This window comes from Strix aluco, chromosome 16 (genome assembly GCF_031877795.1).
Source record: "Strix aluco isolate bStrAlu1 chromosome 16, bStrAlu1.hap1, whole genome shotgun sequence".
Classification (NCBI taxonomy): Eukaryota; Metazoa; Chordata; class Aves; order Strigiformes; family Strigidae; genus Strix; species Strix aluco.
The window spans coordinates 14,746,305-14,765,069 of NC_133946.1; the positions used below are offsets into that span (position 1 = coordinate 14,746,305).

An 18,765-nucleotide genomic window follows, 5' to 3' on the forward strand; every position below is an offset into this window, starting at 1 on the left:
TCTCCCCCCCAATTTTATTCATCCTGCCCATCATTTTTAGAGTAAAAGAAATACATCATAATGTAAAAATTGAAAGGCAGAGTGTAAAGAGGGAAAGAAGAGTATTCTAGACTTCTGTTTGTGCAAAGGATGCTTCTGGGTTTAATGTATTTTATACTTCTTATAAAACATAAATACATTCCCTTAGTATTTATGACTGACTTAATTCTTTTATTTTCCTTAGGATAGAAACTGGGGATATATCATAATTTAAAATGAGTATTTTATATCCCATTCTTTTGTAAACCCTGCCTTTTCTTGCATCTACAGAGCAAGGATGATAGACTAGCGTACTGAAGGTAAAACCAGAGTACATATTACAACTTTGTCCTGCCTTAATGGTTCACTCTATAGCACATGCTACAATAAATAAACCCGGCAGGATTATATAAGGGCATGGAGAGATATAACAACAGATTTCCTTGCTGCTGTTTTATTCTTAGGTTTTAAAAGTTGCAAGTGCTACCATGAAAAGTCTCCCCATAAAAGATGGCATTTGAGAATGATGTTGTTTATACTTGTTAAAGAGTTTCAATTGACTCTGCTATATTTGCAAGTAAAAAATTTTTTTTCCTCTGACTGCCTGATGTGTAACCTCAATCTGGAAGCTGTACATCAATCTGTGTATTGCTAGTAACTAGCACAAAAGAGAAATTTCAGATTATTCACTGAAATATTTACTGGCTGTGCTTTAAAAGGTGAAAGACAAAATAGAAACTTGTTATATGGAATACAAGATGTAAACATGGTACAGAAAATACTCAGGGACCAGACCTGATAAGTAAGTGGGTACCACTTTTATACTTACTTTTCAAAGTCAAATCAAATGTTAAGAATTCTTCTAATAGCTCTTATAGTGTATTAGATATTTTTAAATGTCAAGCCACTGAAACTCATAAAATACATTTTTAAATAACATCATTTTATAAACTCTTAATAGTGATCATAGGTGTGACATTTATTTTTATAACTGTGCTTTAGTACCCTACCTCTTAGTTAAGACAAACACTGACTTTACAATTAGAGCATTGTTTGAATATGGCCTGCTTGATCAGTTATTAATTTCCATACTTTTTCATGGTATCAATCTGTATTAAATGAGTTTTTCAATGCTGACATTTAAACTAACACTAGCAGAAATAAATATCTATTAGCCTCTGAATTTGTCTTGTAAAAGCATTGTTAATCCTGTGTGGTAACAGTTTAACAAATCTTTTTAGTAGACACTGAGCATTTCTTTTGTTTTGAGTACTATAAAGAACCTATCAAGCAAAAATATAAAGTGTAGATTAAAAGGTATGTATCAATCTTTGATGGGTCTGTTTACAACATTTCTTTTCCTTTCCGTACCTTGCTACAATTCACTTACTCACTGAGTATTCCCTTGTGGGTTGAGAAAAGATCATAGTATCATCAAATTCACAGATTAAGATATAGTTAAAATTCTGCTGAGTCTTATATGCAACCTGGACTAAAAATTCCTGTTAGTCTTTGGAGTATATTACAATCTTCCATCCCTCCCCCAAGATACAAAGAACCTACCCTCTAACATACGGATATTACAGAATTTTCATTAATGAATTATAAGCATTGAAAGCTACCTGTTTTTCAATTTTTTTTTTTTTTCAGCAAATAGTCTGAAACACTAGTTGCTTTAGGCTAATGAATGTGTCAGCTTTCTTTTCATTCATTACTGAACTGCATCGTAACTGTTCCTATTTACCAATGCCATAGTGATTACTGGAATAGTATTCTTCCCTTCCTAGTTAACTGGAGTAAGTATTGTGGTATACTACTGATTTTGTGTCAGTGGTGAAAAATAACTTGTGTGCTGTATTTTTTGCAGCATAAGCCACCTCTAGGGAAGTTAACAGAGGAACATTCTTCATCAAAAGAACTGCCCTACAGCTCAGCCAATTGAGCGTTCACTGTCTCTGTTATACACACAGAGACCTGCTCCTGGAGCAGATCTTGTACACCTTGGAAAGGCCACAGAGCAGGACAACACAGATACACAAATTTTTCCAAGAGACTTCTTTGTCCTCTGGGTGCTCCTTAAAGTGTGTGTGACAGAAACTGTTCCTCACCTTTCGGATATGATCCCAGCTTGCTCTTTTGTCCTGTTCAGTTCAGTGCTGGTCATGTTTTTCACCACTTTCTCTCATTTACCATTTTATTGTAGCGTCCCATTAAATTTTAGTGTTTGGAAACTACGGCCAAGATTCAACAAAGAACTTTGATCTCTAATTTCCCATTGAAACCACAAGCCAAAAGCATTGTTTTGAGCCTAAATACTTTGTTGTATCTGAGCCACAGATTCAAGCACTCTCAGATACATTCAATAGCATTGTAATGTTCAATCATGCTAGTACATAACTGGCCTTTTTGCCATATTTATCAATCCAATCATTCTCAAAAGCACAATTCAAAATCTAGTGACCACAAACAATGGTAGCTTCAACCAATTCATTTTCCATGTTGTTATAGGCATGCTTACAGCTTAATCACAAGTGCACAGCACTGTTTTTTTGAATGCTGTCATGTAAATGGAGAGAAGTTTGTAGCACAGCACTGTGAAGTGACAAGGTGTATTTAACGTGAAATAAGAGATGGCAAAAAGCTCTAAAAAGAAATTTTATATAAAAATAAGAAGCTATTTGCAGGTAAAAGAGGAATGAATAACAGTATGGCAATGGGAGACATTACCTTTTCATTCCTGCAGTTGTTTAGACCCATGTTATTCATGGAGGGCAATTTTCCATCAACACCATGCGGCTGCTGTTGCTGCTGCTGCTCCCTTTGGATCTGCTCTCTCATTTTTCGAGCCTCCTGAATGGCTTTCATAACTGTGTCCTGGTCCCCAAATAGGGCAGGTGAATTAAGACTGGAAAGGATATCTATGAACAGAGAACACACTTTATTTAGGTAATTATCCAAATTAGAATCTGGGGGAAGCACTCAGCTCTCATACTGTTAGAGCTGCACCCAACTAACATCTGCAAAAAAGGAGTGGCAAATGTTGTCTGTTTGAAGGCTGAATTAATCTATAGATGTGATAGATAAACCTGTACACTTCTTTTGCTGTTACAAATACAACCACTGAAGTCTTGGCATAGCCTGATACGGAGGTATCTGAGCACACTCATGGACTCAAAGCTCAAAGTTAAATATGTGTTTAAGACCACAGTGTTCTGAAGCTTAAGTGGGAAGCTTTGAAGTATTAGTAATAATTCATAAAATGAACAAAGAAGAAGAAAGAAATCTTGATTTCTTGGCCATGAAATCTATGTCAATTTTTAGAATTTCTTTATCGAGAGAACCATCACTCCAGACATTTAGCTTTCAATTTCGCAGTTACTTTTGGGGGCCAGAGCTTTTTATCACCTTAACATGAGTGTAAAGCCCTAAATCAGTAGAGAAAAAATGGTTTTCTTCCTATCACTCTGGACAGAAAGAGAAACTCTTAAACACATCAAACTCACACAAAACATTCCTGTTGCATCTTAAAATGCATGCTAGAGGTAAAGATGAGTACCCCAGATACCATTTCTTATTTGAAACCTAAAGACAGCAATTATTTGATGACTGGTTGTTCGGTGTTGCTGTGATGAAGCTTTAACTTGATCCACCTGTTCGTGCATGGGAGTATCCTCTGTACTGCACATGGATAGACTTGTGCGTATATATTCTAGCTAGGAAATTCTGAGCGATCAAAGTTTGTGGATTACCTGTGTATCTGTCTGAGAAGCAAATGTATTTTATAAAAGTTCTGAATTTGTTAGATTTGTGTACTTACTAACAGTCCACTAGAAAAAACAAACGAACAAACCAACCAAATAAAACCAAACAGGCTAAGACTTGGAATCCTTCTTCAAGGTCAATTTTCATATTCTTTTGACTTCATTGACATTCATCTGAGTAAAATATAGCAAACTCAACCTCAAAGGACCCTGAATTCTATTAAAATAAAAAAGGTTAAGATTAAGGGTTTCTCATGCTTTATCTTGAGAACCAAACAGTTGATTTAATATTGTGGTCTACCTGAGAAGAGATGCAAATTGTGATGTTTTAGATGGAACTGTGATGTTTTCTGTCTGAATAAAGCATCCCTTCCCAAAATAAAAGTAACACATTAGAGAACAATCATTGTTCTTGCTTGGTAAAATTTCCAATACTCTGAACTGATTCAGCAACCAATTTCCATTCTGGAGCCTGAGTAAGTTGGGAACCATATTTGCCTGACTTTTAATGAGACTTAGACTCTCAAGCACCTAAATTTATCGTAAAAATGGAGGAAAAGCTCCTACAATGCTTGGTGATTTTTTGACAATGTTTCCCTGGCTTCTTTTATACTTAAGGATTGAGAGGAAAAGTTTTTATGACTTTACAGGAAAAATATTCACACCTTAGGTCTATCTTCTCTAGCCATTTCTCTGGAATGGTCTATGACTCCAAACTGATATGCCACTTAATATTAGATAGTGACAGCTGGAAATAAATTGACAGGTAGAATATCTAGCTAGCTGCAGAAAGTATCTTTCAGAGATCATGATGTTCCCAAGTGTTTTGGGAATGGAACAAATCATAATTTTTATATATTTAATGTATATATTTAACATATCTGTTCATTATTCACAAGTGTTTCTATATATTTTACAAGTACACTTGAGCTACAGATTGTGAATAAGTGGTCTGTAGTAAGTATTTAGTCACTGTTAAAATTTACTATTTGAACTTTCGGGCTGATCATCTCCATTTTGCAGCTCTTGATTCTGTTTCTTGACGGGGTAAGGTAGTCTTCATACATAGTTTTCAAATCAATTTTGTTTCATTACTTAATAAGCTTTATTCCTTAATTAAAGAATCTTGAACACAGGTCAAAATTTCCCTATTAGAACCATATGAATTAACAAAATCTTGTCAGATGGGTGAGCAAATAATAAAAACATGAACAAATAATAAACTGGCTGGACTGAAGCCTTTCTGTCTTTGTTTAAAAAAAAATATATTCAGCATATGGTCTTTGTAAAATGAATTTAATACCCAGAATTCAGAGGATTAGATTTCTTTTAGAATGCTGTTCTGGGTAAAACTCAGAGCTAAATAGCTGAAAACCACACTTGGAGTTACCTTCTTGCCTGGCTTCTGGTTTACTGTAAACCATGGAGATACTGAATGTTCCTTGACCCTGGTTCAACAAAGTGCTTGAAAACTTGTTTATTTTAAGGTATGTTACACTGTTGCGGTGCAGGTACACTAACCACATGAGCTATTATGTGTGTATGTCTAGCACCTAGTCAGGCTCTACCTGCATGCAAAGACTTTTTTTTATTTGTTTAATCCAGAGGTCAAAATTCAAAAGCTAACTTTGCATGTATACACACATGTCTTTGTATACATGCATGTCTTTGGGGAAGATGTTCACACAGCCTCTTTTACATGTTTTATGTATGCATCTCTATTTAATTATGTGTATATATTTGTATGCATGCATGCATATTTCTTACATTATATATTTATTTGCTGTATTTCTTATCAATGCCTATCACTGCTGCATCATTTTGGTTACTCTTGTAAAGCCTTGGCATTCAAGAGTTCTTTGAAAATCTTTCCTGCATTTTTTTTTTCCCCATTTTAAACAGAAATGTAGGTCCAAATATCTACCTAATTCAGAAGTAAGTGTGCTCAAGCTGAGATTTCATGTAGAAAACTTGCCAGTTTTCTCCTTTGCCCAGGACAGATTAGTTACCTAAAGAGGATCCTCTTCCCAGAGATCCACCGAGCGGGCTGGGGATGCCACTCTTGTTCGTCACTGTCACTGGACTGCTTTTACTTGCTGGGAAGAGGTTCTGTGTTGGAGATGTTGGGGATTTGACAGGTTCAGCTGTTTTGGGTCGGGCTGAAAGATTCAGTGGCTGGGCTGCTTCATCCTACAGGAGTTTAATGTAAATAATTATTAAGAAAAGACAAATGAACACATCATTTTGCAAGCAGCAGTTACTTTACACCTCGAAGACAATACCACATTCTCCAGCAATAATAACAAAAGAAGCTAATTATCTGCCTCCTTTAAGATTCAACGAAAGGAAACCTCATTAATTTCTCTGTGTTATGCTTCTATTTACATTAACTATGTGGCTGGATCATTCTTTTTGCCAAATTAAAATTTGAATTAGCTCACATTACAGCTTAATTTCCTAATGTGTTTTCAGAGATCTAAATTAACCTAGGGCATTTACAAAGAATTATTTAAAATTTCCAGCAGCTCAGTAATGCTTTTGCATTGGTTCTATTTGAAAAGTTCCTGGCACTATAAATATAAGTTATGTAGCTTATTTTTAAATGTATTAGAAACTAGGGAATCAGAAGTACTTCTATGAAAGAATCATTTGGAAACCCTGACAGTTCTTTGGCCCACATTTAATGCTGCTGCTAACTTATACATTCCATGCATCTTATTTTGAGTGCATGTTTTGTTTAGTAAAATAATCTATGCTGTTCTCCCATAATAGAAGATAAGAATTTCACTGAATTCAAATTCCTTGACTTACTACGGTAATGAATGCCTACTACATGCATTTTAAAATATATCTTATTTTCCACAATTTAATTTTATATATTTTACAATATTTTATTATACAAATGTCATCTATTTTTGACAGATTTATGTAAAATCAATATTTTTTTTCACATGAATGCTATTCTGCTTCTTGTTTGATACTTCTGTAATTATTTCTGTATTCTGTAGTTATTTCTGCTGCATTCAACCTTTAGTGTGTCTGTACATTTATTTGCATAAAGACAAGGAATATCTTTTAAGGATATGTAAATCTACTATCAGCACTTTTATATTTTTTGATACTTTTCATATGCAATTATGGAAGAAATTCTGTCTGACATGTATCTTGTTTCAGTGATATAGGAGAATGAATCTAAGAAACATCTTAATTTTTGGAAGAAGACTCATTCAAGCAATTAATTTCTTTGATAAGGATAGATAGTCACAATATAACCTTCTACCCATTCTTTGAGTTTGTTCCTTTTTCTTAATATGTTAAACGAGACAGAGCATTTTCAAAACTGTAAAACAGTGATTTTCTGTAATTAAAGAGCCTAGTAAGATAGATCTCTCATTTAAAATATGCCCAAAGCAGAATTATGCTGCATATAAGAGAATATTGTCCATATTTTAAAGCACTGCACTGATCACTTCAAGGCTTAGAAATATGTCAGAATACAATAATACATTACGTTATCTCATCTTTTCCATTCTCCTTAATGTCAAGCAGTGATTTAGCAAAGTACATCTGATCATACACAGTGTATTAAACAGGAAAATATAACCAACAGGTATTTATAAAGCCATCATATCTCCAATTTTAAATTGTTTCCATAAAACGGCATGACATTTTTATTCTTCCTGACCTTGCAGTGTGCACGAATGTCCACACCTGTTCAGAGTCCAAGTGAAAGCAGAAACAGGTATAAGGGACATAGTCCATTCTTGTGCTTCATGGCCACTTTTACATGCAAACTGTTTCCTTGCACAGATACAAAGCGGTTCAATACATTTCTGTGAGAGTTCAGAGCCCCTTTCAGACTATGAAATTTGCCAGACTAGGTACAGCGAGCATGTACACATATGAACCTATGCTACTATGTTCAATTTCTAAATAATTTTCTGCCTAGTACTGATACGACCATGTGAAAAAAACTCTAAACAATTCCAGAACCTGTTTGTTTATACTTCACAGACAGCATTCTCATTTCTGCAAGGCAACCAAAAAGCTGGAAAACATTCTGGTCACTGACTTAAAAAAACCCCTATCATTACTTTTTGAAAGATCTGACTCCTGTAAAAGAATTCCATTATTTCTATAAATAATACATGTAGTTTATACAAACAACTGTTTAAAAACAAAGAAAACATAGAGGATTTGTTAAACGTGTGACCATCAAAACTGTAATGTCTTATAAAGGTAATAATTCACAAAGACAACATATAGGTACTGCTTTTATCCTAATAATTCATTTCTTCATTATTCATTGGTATTTGTCCACATGAAGCAGTTGTAATGATCTTTAATATTTTCAATGCAACAGTGTGCTTAGTAAAAATAAGAATAATAAGGTTTCTTTCTTGTTAATACACATTTCAGTCCGTTCAAGTTAAATTATGTAGGGAAACCCCCAAGAATTTGCATGTGGTCAGTTCTGTAATAGGACTCAGCTGGCCACAAAGCTGGAAAGGTATTGGCCTTGGTTCAAGGAGATATGTGCTTGAATTTAACCAGGGAAAATTTTACTCGTATAGTAAAGGTTTGGTTTGGTGTAGATCCATTTGGCTCACTCATTTATGAAATTACTTTTTCACATTAAAGTAGTCAGTAGTATATTCTCAATACCATAAATCACTGGTGTTAGGTATCGCTATACTATGGCAACTTTGCTGAAACAGTTGGGCTTTGCTTTTGGTGGCTTCTGTATTGACCGTAACAAACTCTGCATATGTGGTAAATTTCACTGACTGCTCTCAAGCCTGGCATTGGATTACAAGAGGTAAAATATTAGACTAATACACATCTACAGTTAAGTAAAGTGAACGCTTTGCTAAATAAATGTTAGATCTAGCCATAATGGAATAGTTTTTATTTATTAGTACTCTCAGCCTAGCAAAAAAGTGTCATGGAAATTTATCAGCCCAGGCAGAAATATCTACTCACCCACACTTTACCACGATGATTGATGATAATGAAAAAACGAATGATATTTTACTCTCATGTCAAAAGATTAAAAAAAAAAGAAACCCTCACCTCAAGTGAGTAAAATCTTCCCAGGCTGATTTGAGGCTAAGGACTGTGTGCCTGTGAGGTGTTAGCAGCTAGCAAAAAACCACATTCTCTCTCTCTCCCTCTCTAAAGTCACTGTCTGCCTTCTTTAGATCTATTTTAATAGTTCTGCATTTACAGCACTATCATTCAAATTGGTAAAACATCCGAATGTTGGTGTTTTTTTACAGTTTGAAGTAAATTGTTTCTGAGCATATTTGGTCTCATGAAATTCAGAACAACCACAGGAGAACGCAGGAATAAAAGCCAGCCTGTTCCACCCAAAGGTACTAGCTGCACCACAGATTTCAAGGGGTGCACGATGTTCATTTCAAGCTGCTGGCAAATGCCATGTTGTAGCTGCCTGGTTCCAAGCAAGTGAGAATAAGCAGGCACAAGCATTCAGCAGTGGCGCAAAACCAACAAGGAGCAGCCCGGTTGTCAGCAGCTGTGTGAAATCAGCAAAAGTCAAATCAATCTGCAGTGACACAATGTTTTCCCTGGAGTCCTGACTTACATCTTAGTTTTATGTGAGGCTTTTTCCAAAACTGTAGAATAAGTACAGCTAGAGATTTGTAAAATAATTAGAAGATCTACAGTCTCTCTCTTGCCCTAACAATATAAGCTAGCGCTGTATTTTAAGATACTCAAAAGTTCAACGTGAAACAATTCATGAAATGGACGCCATTTAAGCACATTACTGGATTACAAACTGAAATCTTGAAAATATCACATTTTACTGATGAATCTGTTGTGCTGCCTGTGGTAGGAAGAGGGACGCCTGGTATTTTTGGAAGCAAGAAGTGAATTCTTTCTCTTCCCTTCTCTATGCTGATAATACAGCACTAAAACGGAACATTTTATTTGAATATTGAAGAACTTTCATGTGGTTCTACTTCCAACTGTAAAACAATTAAATAGACCATTTAATTTCACTGCCCTTTTCAGACACTGACTTTTTTCTTTACTGAAAAATACCTTAACTTGAGTTACCGGGCTGGTCCCTCTCTTCTCATTTTTCATCCCAGTGGGTGAGAGTGCCCCTGTCGTATTTGGTGGCTGTGGAGTAGATGGCATTTTGGCTCCGGGAGAAACTTGCATGCTTGCCAGCTGAGCTGCATACAGTTGCTGGAAGACAAGAAGATATACAATATATTCCTGCAAAATTCCTAAAAAAAGAAGCTGTAAATGTACATATTTTTTATTGCTCTGCTGTTTCTTCTCTTAAAGGAATTATAGAATTTTTTTTCAGCACTTTCTTGTTTGTGGCTTTTCCCCTGTTATTTTCAAAAAGAAAAAAAAGACTGGAAAACACACACACCAATATCTTTTTTCTTAATTTGACTTTTAGGTGATTTTTTTTTTTTTTTTCCTTCTTACTAATGATGGTCATGGTAATGAGCAGAAGGTTATACTGTGCCTGAATATTAAAAATAAAATTGGCAAAATTATAAGGCTGTTTATGAACAGGAGGTATAAACTCCTGTCAGAAACAACAATGTTTCAGGTCTTTCTGTTCTTACCCAGAAATTACCCACCAGCTCCAGAACTTCTACTGGGAGCTGATATAGCAATCATTTGCTACCAAAAGGCAATGCTGCATCTTCTCTAGACAGCAGTGAAAGTTAAAATAGGCAATAGGGTATGTCTTCATCTCGGTGTACAGTGATTGTTATAACTTCTATAAACGCTAATAAGGAATGTAGGCTTAAAAATTCCTATAAATAGTGATGAAAATAGAAAAACACCCCCATGGAACTTTTCAAAAAGTTTAACTGAAACATAATAAAAGACTTGTATATTAAAATAAAATATTCCTACCAATCTGAAGTGTTTACTGAACAAAAACAAATAGGTTTAATTTCCTTCCAGTGACCAAATTTAAACCCTCACCTTGAATTAGCATCAGCAATAATTCTTCTACCATAAACAGGGAAGATCCTAATCCCTCTTCTACACATAAATCTATATAAACTTTGCCTTATTAGTGAGAAAAAAGCCAGGTGGTTTGTATGTAATTTCCAACATTACTATCATTCAGATGGACAAATAAAAAAAATTACAGTAATCAAAAGCAGACCTTTCAGCACATGTAATTAAATGAAAGCTTAATAAAGAATAATTTGCAAGAGCCAGATGTGCTTATGTCATAATTGTTGCTTTCTTTGGAACAATTTTTCTAATATAACAAGCCTCCACAGAAATGAAAGTTACACAATACTGTAAGCTCAGTGACTCAGTGGCTAGACAAACGTGTGAAGGAGGGGCAGAGTCAGAACTCTGGGTGACAAATGAAAACTCTTGTTTGTTTGTTTGTTTGTTTCCTGCCACCCCTTTTCAATACCACACAGAGGCTACAAAAGGATCACAGATTAATATTTTGAAATCAATGGTGTTTAAATATTTTGGCTAAGGTTCCACTGTTTCCTGTGCTAGAAAACTAGAAAAATTGAAAATAGAAAAAATTCCCAGCTTTTGATGATGTCCTGGAGAATGAAAATGAAGCACTCTATATAATAGTAAGTGGGGTTTTTTACCCCTACTACTGGGATCTTATCTTTTTTAGCATATTCTTCAGGTCAGTCTATGCTTGCTTAATAGAATGCTCTGCTTATATGAGAGTAAGAAGCACATTTCACAAACTCCTGAAAGCCTGCACATTCTCAGTTCAGAAATAATCAGAGACTGTACTATGGAAACAGACAATACAATTTAAAGTGAAACCCCAAAGATTACAATGGCTTTCTCGGTGTTCTGTACTTTGTCTATTAAAATATTTTCCTTTTTTTTTTTTTTTTTTTTTTTTTTTTTTAACATTAGGAACCTATTTAACATCTACTTAACTATCTGGGGAGATGATTTAGATTTTACTAAAAGTAGACTAAAACTTTAGTACTTAATATAGCGTGTATTGCATTTTCAAGAGCAGGAAAGGAACTCTATGTAAAAACAAATCCAATTTTATCAACTAAAGTTCAAAAGAATTCCCTTCTCCCTTTCAGGTAAGCCATCAGGGCTAAAAAGGTGGGGCATGAGTTACTCTTTCTACGATATTCAGTCTTTCTTAGAAGATAAAAGTCAATAGTCAAAGATGGCAAGCAGCATAGGGTGGTGGGTTAACCCAGGCTGGCTGCCAGCTGCCCAGCCAACTGCTCTCTTCCTCCCCCTCCTCAACAAGACAAGGAAGAAAATAAGGTGGAAAAGCTTGTTGGCTGAGATAAAGACAGGGAGGTCACTTACCAGTTACCATCACAGGCAAAACAGACTTGGCTTGGGGAAAATTAATGTAATTTATTGCCAATTACAAGAGTTGGATGGTGAGAAACACAGACAAAACCTAAAATCCCCCATCCATGTCATTTTCCAGGCTGACCTTCACTCTTTCATTGCTGACCACTCACCTCCTCCCACTCCGGCCTGGTGCCGGCAGGGCTGTTCCTCACACTTCGTCCCTCACTCCTTGCTGCCTGTGTGGCATTTTGCCCCTTCCAGAGAATTTTTTCCCAGCGGTGCCACCATCCTGGCTGCTGGGCTCTGGGGTGGAGCCGCTGAGGAACCAGCTGGAACTGTCTGGAACCAGCATGGGGCAGCCCCGGCCACCTCTCCTCACAGCGGTCACCCCGCGGCCCTGCCACTGCCAGCACCTGGGCACTGGCACTGGGCACACATGGCAAATGGAGCTTGTAGCCCAGTTAGCCATGACAAGTAGGCAAAGGTGTGTTCATCATCTCTAAAATCTGCAGCCCATGGTGTGGCTGTATCTTGACCCGATGTCTCAAGGTCAACGTGAAGAGAGAGGCGTGTGACACTGGTCGGAGGAGGGCTCATCGGTGACCTGGCACCTGAGCCCCAGCAGGATTGGCAACCAAAATGTCCACAGCACTTTCAGGATCACAGAAATAGCAACAAGAATAGCAGGCCTGTTATAGTGACTATCTAGGAAACTGCTTGATTTTAGAAAAGCAAACATTAAAAGCAGAATAAAATTAGAATTATATACCCCTCCCAGTGTGTTGAGGGCTGTATTGGCTGTACTGCAGGTAGCATGAGGAAGAAATATTTCTAAAGGCAGACAGAGAATAAAAGAAATTTTGTTGTCTATATATATGCATGCGCGTATAATTCATCACTAGGTTACTCCAAGGTCATAGTACTGGCTTTAGCCTTGCATTTCTATAAATTTGTTTTACATCATAAAAGCAAATGTAAATATAAGTAACAGTAATTAGCTTTCTGGTTTGCTCAGCCTTTAAAACAAAGTGTTCCACAAACGAGTGCAAATCTTGCAAGAATTCACACTAGCACTAGCAACAGTGCCCTGTGCACTGGGAGGCTGTATAACTTCTTCTAAATACCAGTTTGTATGGGAAGCTAGCCAGTCTGGAAAAATATGTGCACGCCACCATTGCAGGGGAAAAATGGATATTTTTGCAAATACCACTGTTGTGGCTCAAAATGGTAATTTAGGACCTCACACTGGAGATGGTCAGGTTGTGAAACTTTTATTTGCAAGACTAAGGAGGAGAAAAAAAACAACAAACAAACAACGAATGAACGTTGATTGCTAGCTTTTAATGCTCAAAAGTTTCAATGGATTTTTTTCAACTGAAATTCCAACCTACCAACTATTGAGTAGTGACTAAAATATTAACCTGCCTCAAACACTGAAACATGTCTTCTTTTCAATGTCTGTCTAGCACATAAAGAGAAGAGCATTTCATAACAGTTATGTCAACCACAGACTCAGAAGGTTCTTGATTACAAGTTAGATAGTCAAAACCATCAAGTATTCATGATTGTTTTAAGAAGCCTTAAAAATATATAGCCTGTTTTTTATTTTTTTGAAAGGTCGCTAAGTTAGATTCTTACAATCCAGTTGCCGGAATCTAAATATAAGTAGTGCTGATTTTGAGTTACTGAGTGCTCCTGCATAGTTAACAGTTTCGAAAACCAGCTCTCTTAAGGTACTTGAGCAAGGATGTAGTTTTACAGTTTTCAGAACCAGGTTTCTTCTGATGTCATGATCTGACACTGAAGAGTGGGATTTTGAAATGCCGCAAGTCTTCGCTAAGGCAATGGCAAGTGCAGCCTCACATTTAGGCACCTGGGAACTTACAGGCTTATGGACTTAAGCACTTGATACTGAAACTCTATTCCAGCTGTAATCAACTAAAAATCTAAGGGGAATTTATGAAATTTGGAGGTCACTATGAGTCTGAATGATGTTCATCTACCTAAAAAAAAAAAAATTACAGACGAGTGGGAAAGCGCTGTACTCAGCATGGGTACAGCACAGCACAAGTACGTACTGATTATTTTACCTGTAAACAGCAGAATTTACACTAAGCCTTTGCTATTGCTTAGAGCTACCATTCAGGAAGAATTGAATAACCAACAAAAATAATCATCTGGGGGTGGTGCTGGGAGTATTTTTGCTTCAGGAATTGCCTATGGCATTTGATGAATTATTTCCACTTCACTCTTTTTATAAAAAGTATCATCCACGATCTAAAATTTGTCAAAAAAACTATGAATTAATAATAGAGCATGTTGACTGATCCAAATGTTAAAACCTTTCTTAACGTCATCTAAGTTCCACCATGCCTTTGTGAGATATTTTCATGACAGAGAAGGATAACTGCCTTTGCTGCCAGTGTTCATTCATGCCTTGCCAGAAGACGAAGGCCTTAGGCTTACATATCCCTCTCACAGGTTTCAACATTTTTTCAATAGTTTTTCAACTATTTTTTTCAACTAGCTTTCAATACTCAAAACTCTTCATTAGCTTAGGTCCCTGTCCCATATGACTTTTCGCTTGCACATAGACCTATGGTTTTCCTACACACATGCTCTGTTGAATGACACTGAGCACAACAAATGGGCACAGAGCAAAGAGTTCTATGCACCAGATGCTCCCCTTTTTTACAGCAGGAATACTGATATTTACCTCTTAGGCTGCAGCATCTGTGTCTAAATGAATGAATAAAGGTGAAGAATTTTGAGAATCAAATGTTACAGAAGCAACACATGGTGAGGAAAATAGAATGGGCCTCCAATCAACACAGTTAACGGAGATTTGCACTGACAACAACTTGTTAACTTTGTGACAGGCTGTTTTACCACCTAACACAGAATTATGATAATCATAACCTTCTTACCAGTGGCTTGTCAATGACAGGCCTTATGGAAAAAGTTTGTTTAGAGAAGATATTTCAATAAAGAGAAAGCGATCGACTGCTGCATAGGAGAGAGGCAGTTTCTCTAGATACATGAGCCCAGCGAGGAAATGGAGAGAGCAGTTGCACTTGTATATACAAGAACAAAAGGAAAAGGGCTAGACATTTCCACTGACTGCTTTGGTGACAGAGAATTTGGTCACAGCAGTGGGGATAATTCAGTTGCTATTCTTTGCAGCAGAATTGTGAAGAAACTACAGGAAGGCCATATGTGAAATATGTAGATAAGAGAGAGAGTGGTTGCAAATAGTCAGTGTAGCAGATAATCAAAGTGCAGGTGATGAGGGCTGGCCTAGCACGATGAATTGCAATGCGTGTACTTGGAAGATGCCCCAAAAAGAAACTCAGTAGAAGGCAGCTTCATTCAAGGAGAAAGAAGGGATCTGTTCTAGAAACATTTATCTTTTGGTTTTGTTTTTCTGAAAGATTTATGATGAAAATGAAAAGACATTCTCCTTTTTCTGTATTTGTGCATTATTTCTCCAAAGGTGCTAGAATTATCTTTTTTTTTTCTCAGAAACAAATACTAAATTTTCTGAATACTAAATTTCCCTGATTAATTCTAAAGTTTTCCATTACTAAAAATACAAGTCCTATGTTACATCTTCAACAAATACATTTGCTACAGTAAATGAAACTGAACAATAAAACTACTGAGAATCAAGTGAGAATCCTTATTTGTCAGCATTTTAAATGAATTGTGCAAAGCTGAAATATCTTATTTATAGAGATGAAAGTTCAGCTATTTAGACAATGAGTAATTTGGTTTCTAAAGATGAAAAACTCTAAGGAGTGACTGCAAGTGCTGTTGAAATCCTGCACTACAAGAGGTAATGCAGTTATTTTTTTCCATAGTATATTTAGTACATAGTGTTGCAAAGCTATAATTCCAAAATTTTCCTTCCGAGTATATAACATGCAATAATAATACTTAGAACTGTCTGATCACAAAGGGTTTTTACAAGCTCAGCAAAACCAGCAAAATCTTTACTATTTCCAGTGCACATTTCTGAAAAGAAGCTACCCAAAACAAAAAATCCCACCTTCAGTGGGACTGCTTATTTTTTATTATTGGTGTAGAGGTGCTTAAAATAGGCTTGATGGCAAACAGATTAAAGGAAACAGAGTCTCTGAAAAAGTTTTTTTTCTGTTTGGAGAAAGAATGGATTAGTGCTCAAACCCATGTTTTGGGTGTTATAGATAATAACTATGGAAATAAAGGTTAAGTGATGACCTGAGCCCAACGCCACTGCTATAGCCTTCAGCAGTTCAGGCAAGGTAACCTTTTCAAAAAGCAGAGCATAAGCATAAATATCCTACCTAAAAATTTCACACCCATCTTAATCTAAGTGCAAGAACTGTTTCTAAAGAAAAGTTGATTGTACTTATTCCTTCCTTTTATTTTCTTTTTATATAAATGCCATTTTTTGTATTTGGCATGTCTTTTGCACCAAATACTTCAGTGACAAACACTGCAGTTGAGACCTCTACTACAGCACCAAGGTAGAAAACGGGGTTATTGGCTCATGAATGTACGTTTTTAAAAAAAACACATGGTTACTCTTCTCTTTGTTTTAAGATGATTTTGATGCAGATCCTGAGAGTGAGAGGTAGGTTAACAGAAAATGACATCCAGAAACACAAGACAGCCTAAGTAACTCGTCAGCAGCTTAACCATGTGACAAACCCAGGGGCAACTCAAAGGCAGCTATTGCCTGTAGAGCCTGCCAAGAAGCCAGATGCCATCACCAGAAAAACACCTTCCATAGCTCAGCATCTGTGTCCTAGCAGTGCTCTCCACACAAAAGGAAAAGGAGAAGGAGAAAGAGAAGGAAAGGTGCCTATGAAATTGTTAAGGGAAATGTACAAACACATGAAAGCAACCCTTATTTGAATTTAAAAATCTGAAATTTGGAAAAATCAAAGCTTTTGCTAAATGAAAACAAGATCCTTTCAAATACATATATTTTGTGCTAAATGTACGTTTTCTTTTCTTTTACAATATATTTGTGCATGTGCTACCTGTTAAAACAGTGTATTTTATAAATTTGTTTTGATTAAATTTTATGTCTCAGTAGCATTTTCTCAGTTTGCTGTAAGAAAAATGTTAACAAATCAAAATAAGGTGAGTTTTATAGATCTGTTAGTACTGTGGGACAGACCCTCCTTTCATTTTCACTTGTGCCATCATGCAGATAACAGTAGCTTACTATTTAAGAACCAACAAGTATGCAACATCAATTTAACTCATAGGTTAATGCTAAATAAGTGAGAACTATTTGGCTTTACATGGGTATATCTGAAATGGCATTGATCAAGTATAGCTACAGAAGTTGGAGTAATAATTAGGGAAAAAGTGCTTAATTTAGAAATACAGTAAATAATAAGTAACAATACACACAAATACTTCTGTTTCTCTATAGAAACCAAGTGTCATAATATATGTACATGGTTCCTTTTAACAGCATCATTCTTTCCTTTCCATTGTTTGTACATGCCTAACCTATCCATAGTGGACATAACATTCTGATTTTAAACACCCGTATATCACCCTACTCCAGAGTCTGCTTATTGTTACAGAGTGTGAATAGTCTCTACTTCTTATAATAATGCAAAAACCTTTGCAAAAAGGCATTACGGTGTGTAACATGAACAGGCAGCTAATGAATTGTCATAACTAATGTCATAAAAACAAAGATTGTTGCAGTGATTATTTATGCACTTGATGGCTAATGTTCTCTCAGATTTACTAAATCCCAATACATGCAAACTAACTGTATTTATGAAAATACAAAGAATACATTTTGCAGTCACAGGTGGAGTCAGAAGACTTCAGTTTTCCCTATATGTTCAGGTGTGCGTCTACTGGGAAAAAAAAAAAAATCTCTCTCAGCTAAAAGAATGATTTTATCAGTTATTCATATTCATTCACTTTAGGGTTTTTTTAACTATTAACACCAGTAATTTCAGTGTCTTTCAGTTGCTATTCTATATATTGCCAAGGGAAATTTTTATGTGGCCCTAAATTCCACTCAATTCCTGTCTCCTACTTAGGAGATACACATGCCTGTTTTGACTCTCTCTCAAGCTGCAAAGTAACAGATACCTACTTTCACCACTGAGCGTCTGCCAGTTCCAACTCCTTTTAGTGACCACAGATTCATCGTACTTATTCAGGAAAAGAAAAAACACTCTCGTTGCTTCTACTGCCCTGCTGCGGAAAATGGCCAACCCATGCCAAAAATAAAAGAATCTCTACACATTTTAGATACTGCAGCTTGTATTGTTGTAGTAGCGCAGAGCCAAGATCCCCTTATGCAAAATAACAGCTTTATTTTGTTAAAAGGCCCTAACTTTAAGTGGACCATGGAATATTTATGGCTCTCAGTAGTCCTTTGAAAGAGTTATCTTATGTTTTTATGCCGATCATGGGTCAGAGGTTCAAATCAGCACTTCTTTCTGTCACTCCTTATATGTTTTACTATAATTTACAGCTCAGCAAGAGGACTCATAAAACAAAAGTGTCTATTTTACTTCAGCAACTAATTCTAGCTAATCAAAGCTTTCCAGCAAAACAACCCAGCATGAAACTCTGTGTGGAAAATATGCAGAGAACAAAGCGTTTTGTCAAATAACACATCTCATGATGTAAACACATATGT

At 36.0% G+C, this 18,765-nt stretch overlaps 1 protein-coding gene across 10 annotated transcripts in view; it reads right to left on the reverse strand.

The window, feature by feature from the left end:
- SOX6 (SRY-box transcription factor 6) overlaps window positions 1–18,765 on the reverse strand; it is a 375,244-nt gene that overhangs the window by 58,313 nt on the left and 298,166 nt on the right. For all 10 annotated transcript variants that reach the window (XM_074842580.1, XM_074842581.1, XM_074842574.1 and 7 more), the window contains 3 exons: window positions 9,846–9,995; window positions 5,789–5,969; window positions 2,746–2,936 (listed from right to left, as the gene is read on the reverse strand). In XM_074842580.1, the coding sequence (XP_074698681.1) occupies window positions 2,746–2,936; window positions 5,789–5,969; window positions 9,846–9,995 (522 nt within the window). The remainder of the gene's footprint in view (window positions 1–2,745; window positions 2,937–5,788; window positions 5,970–9,845; window positions 9,996–18,765) is intronic.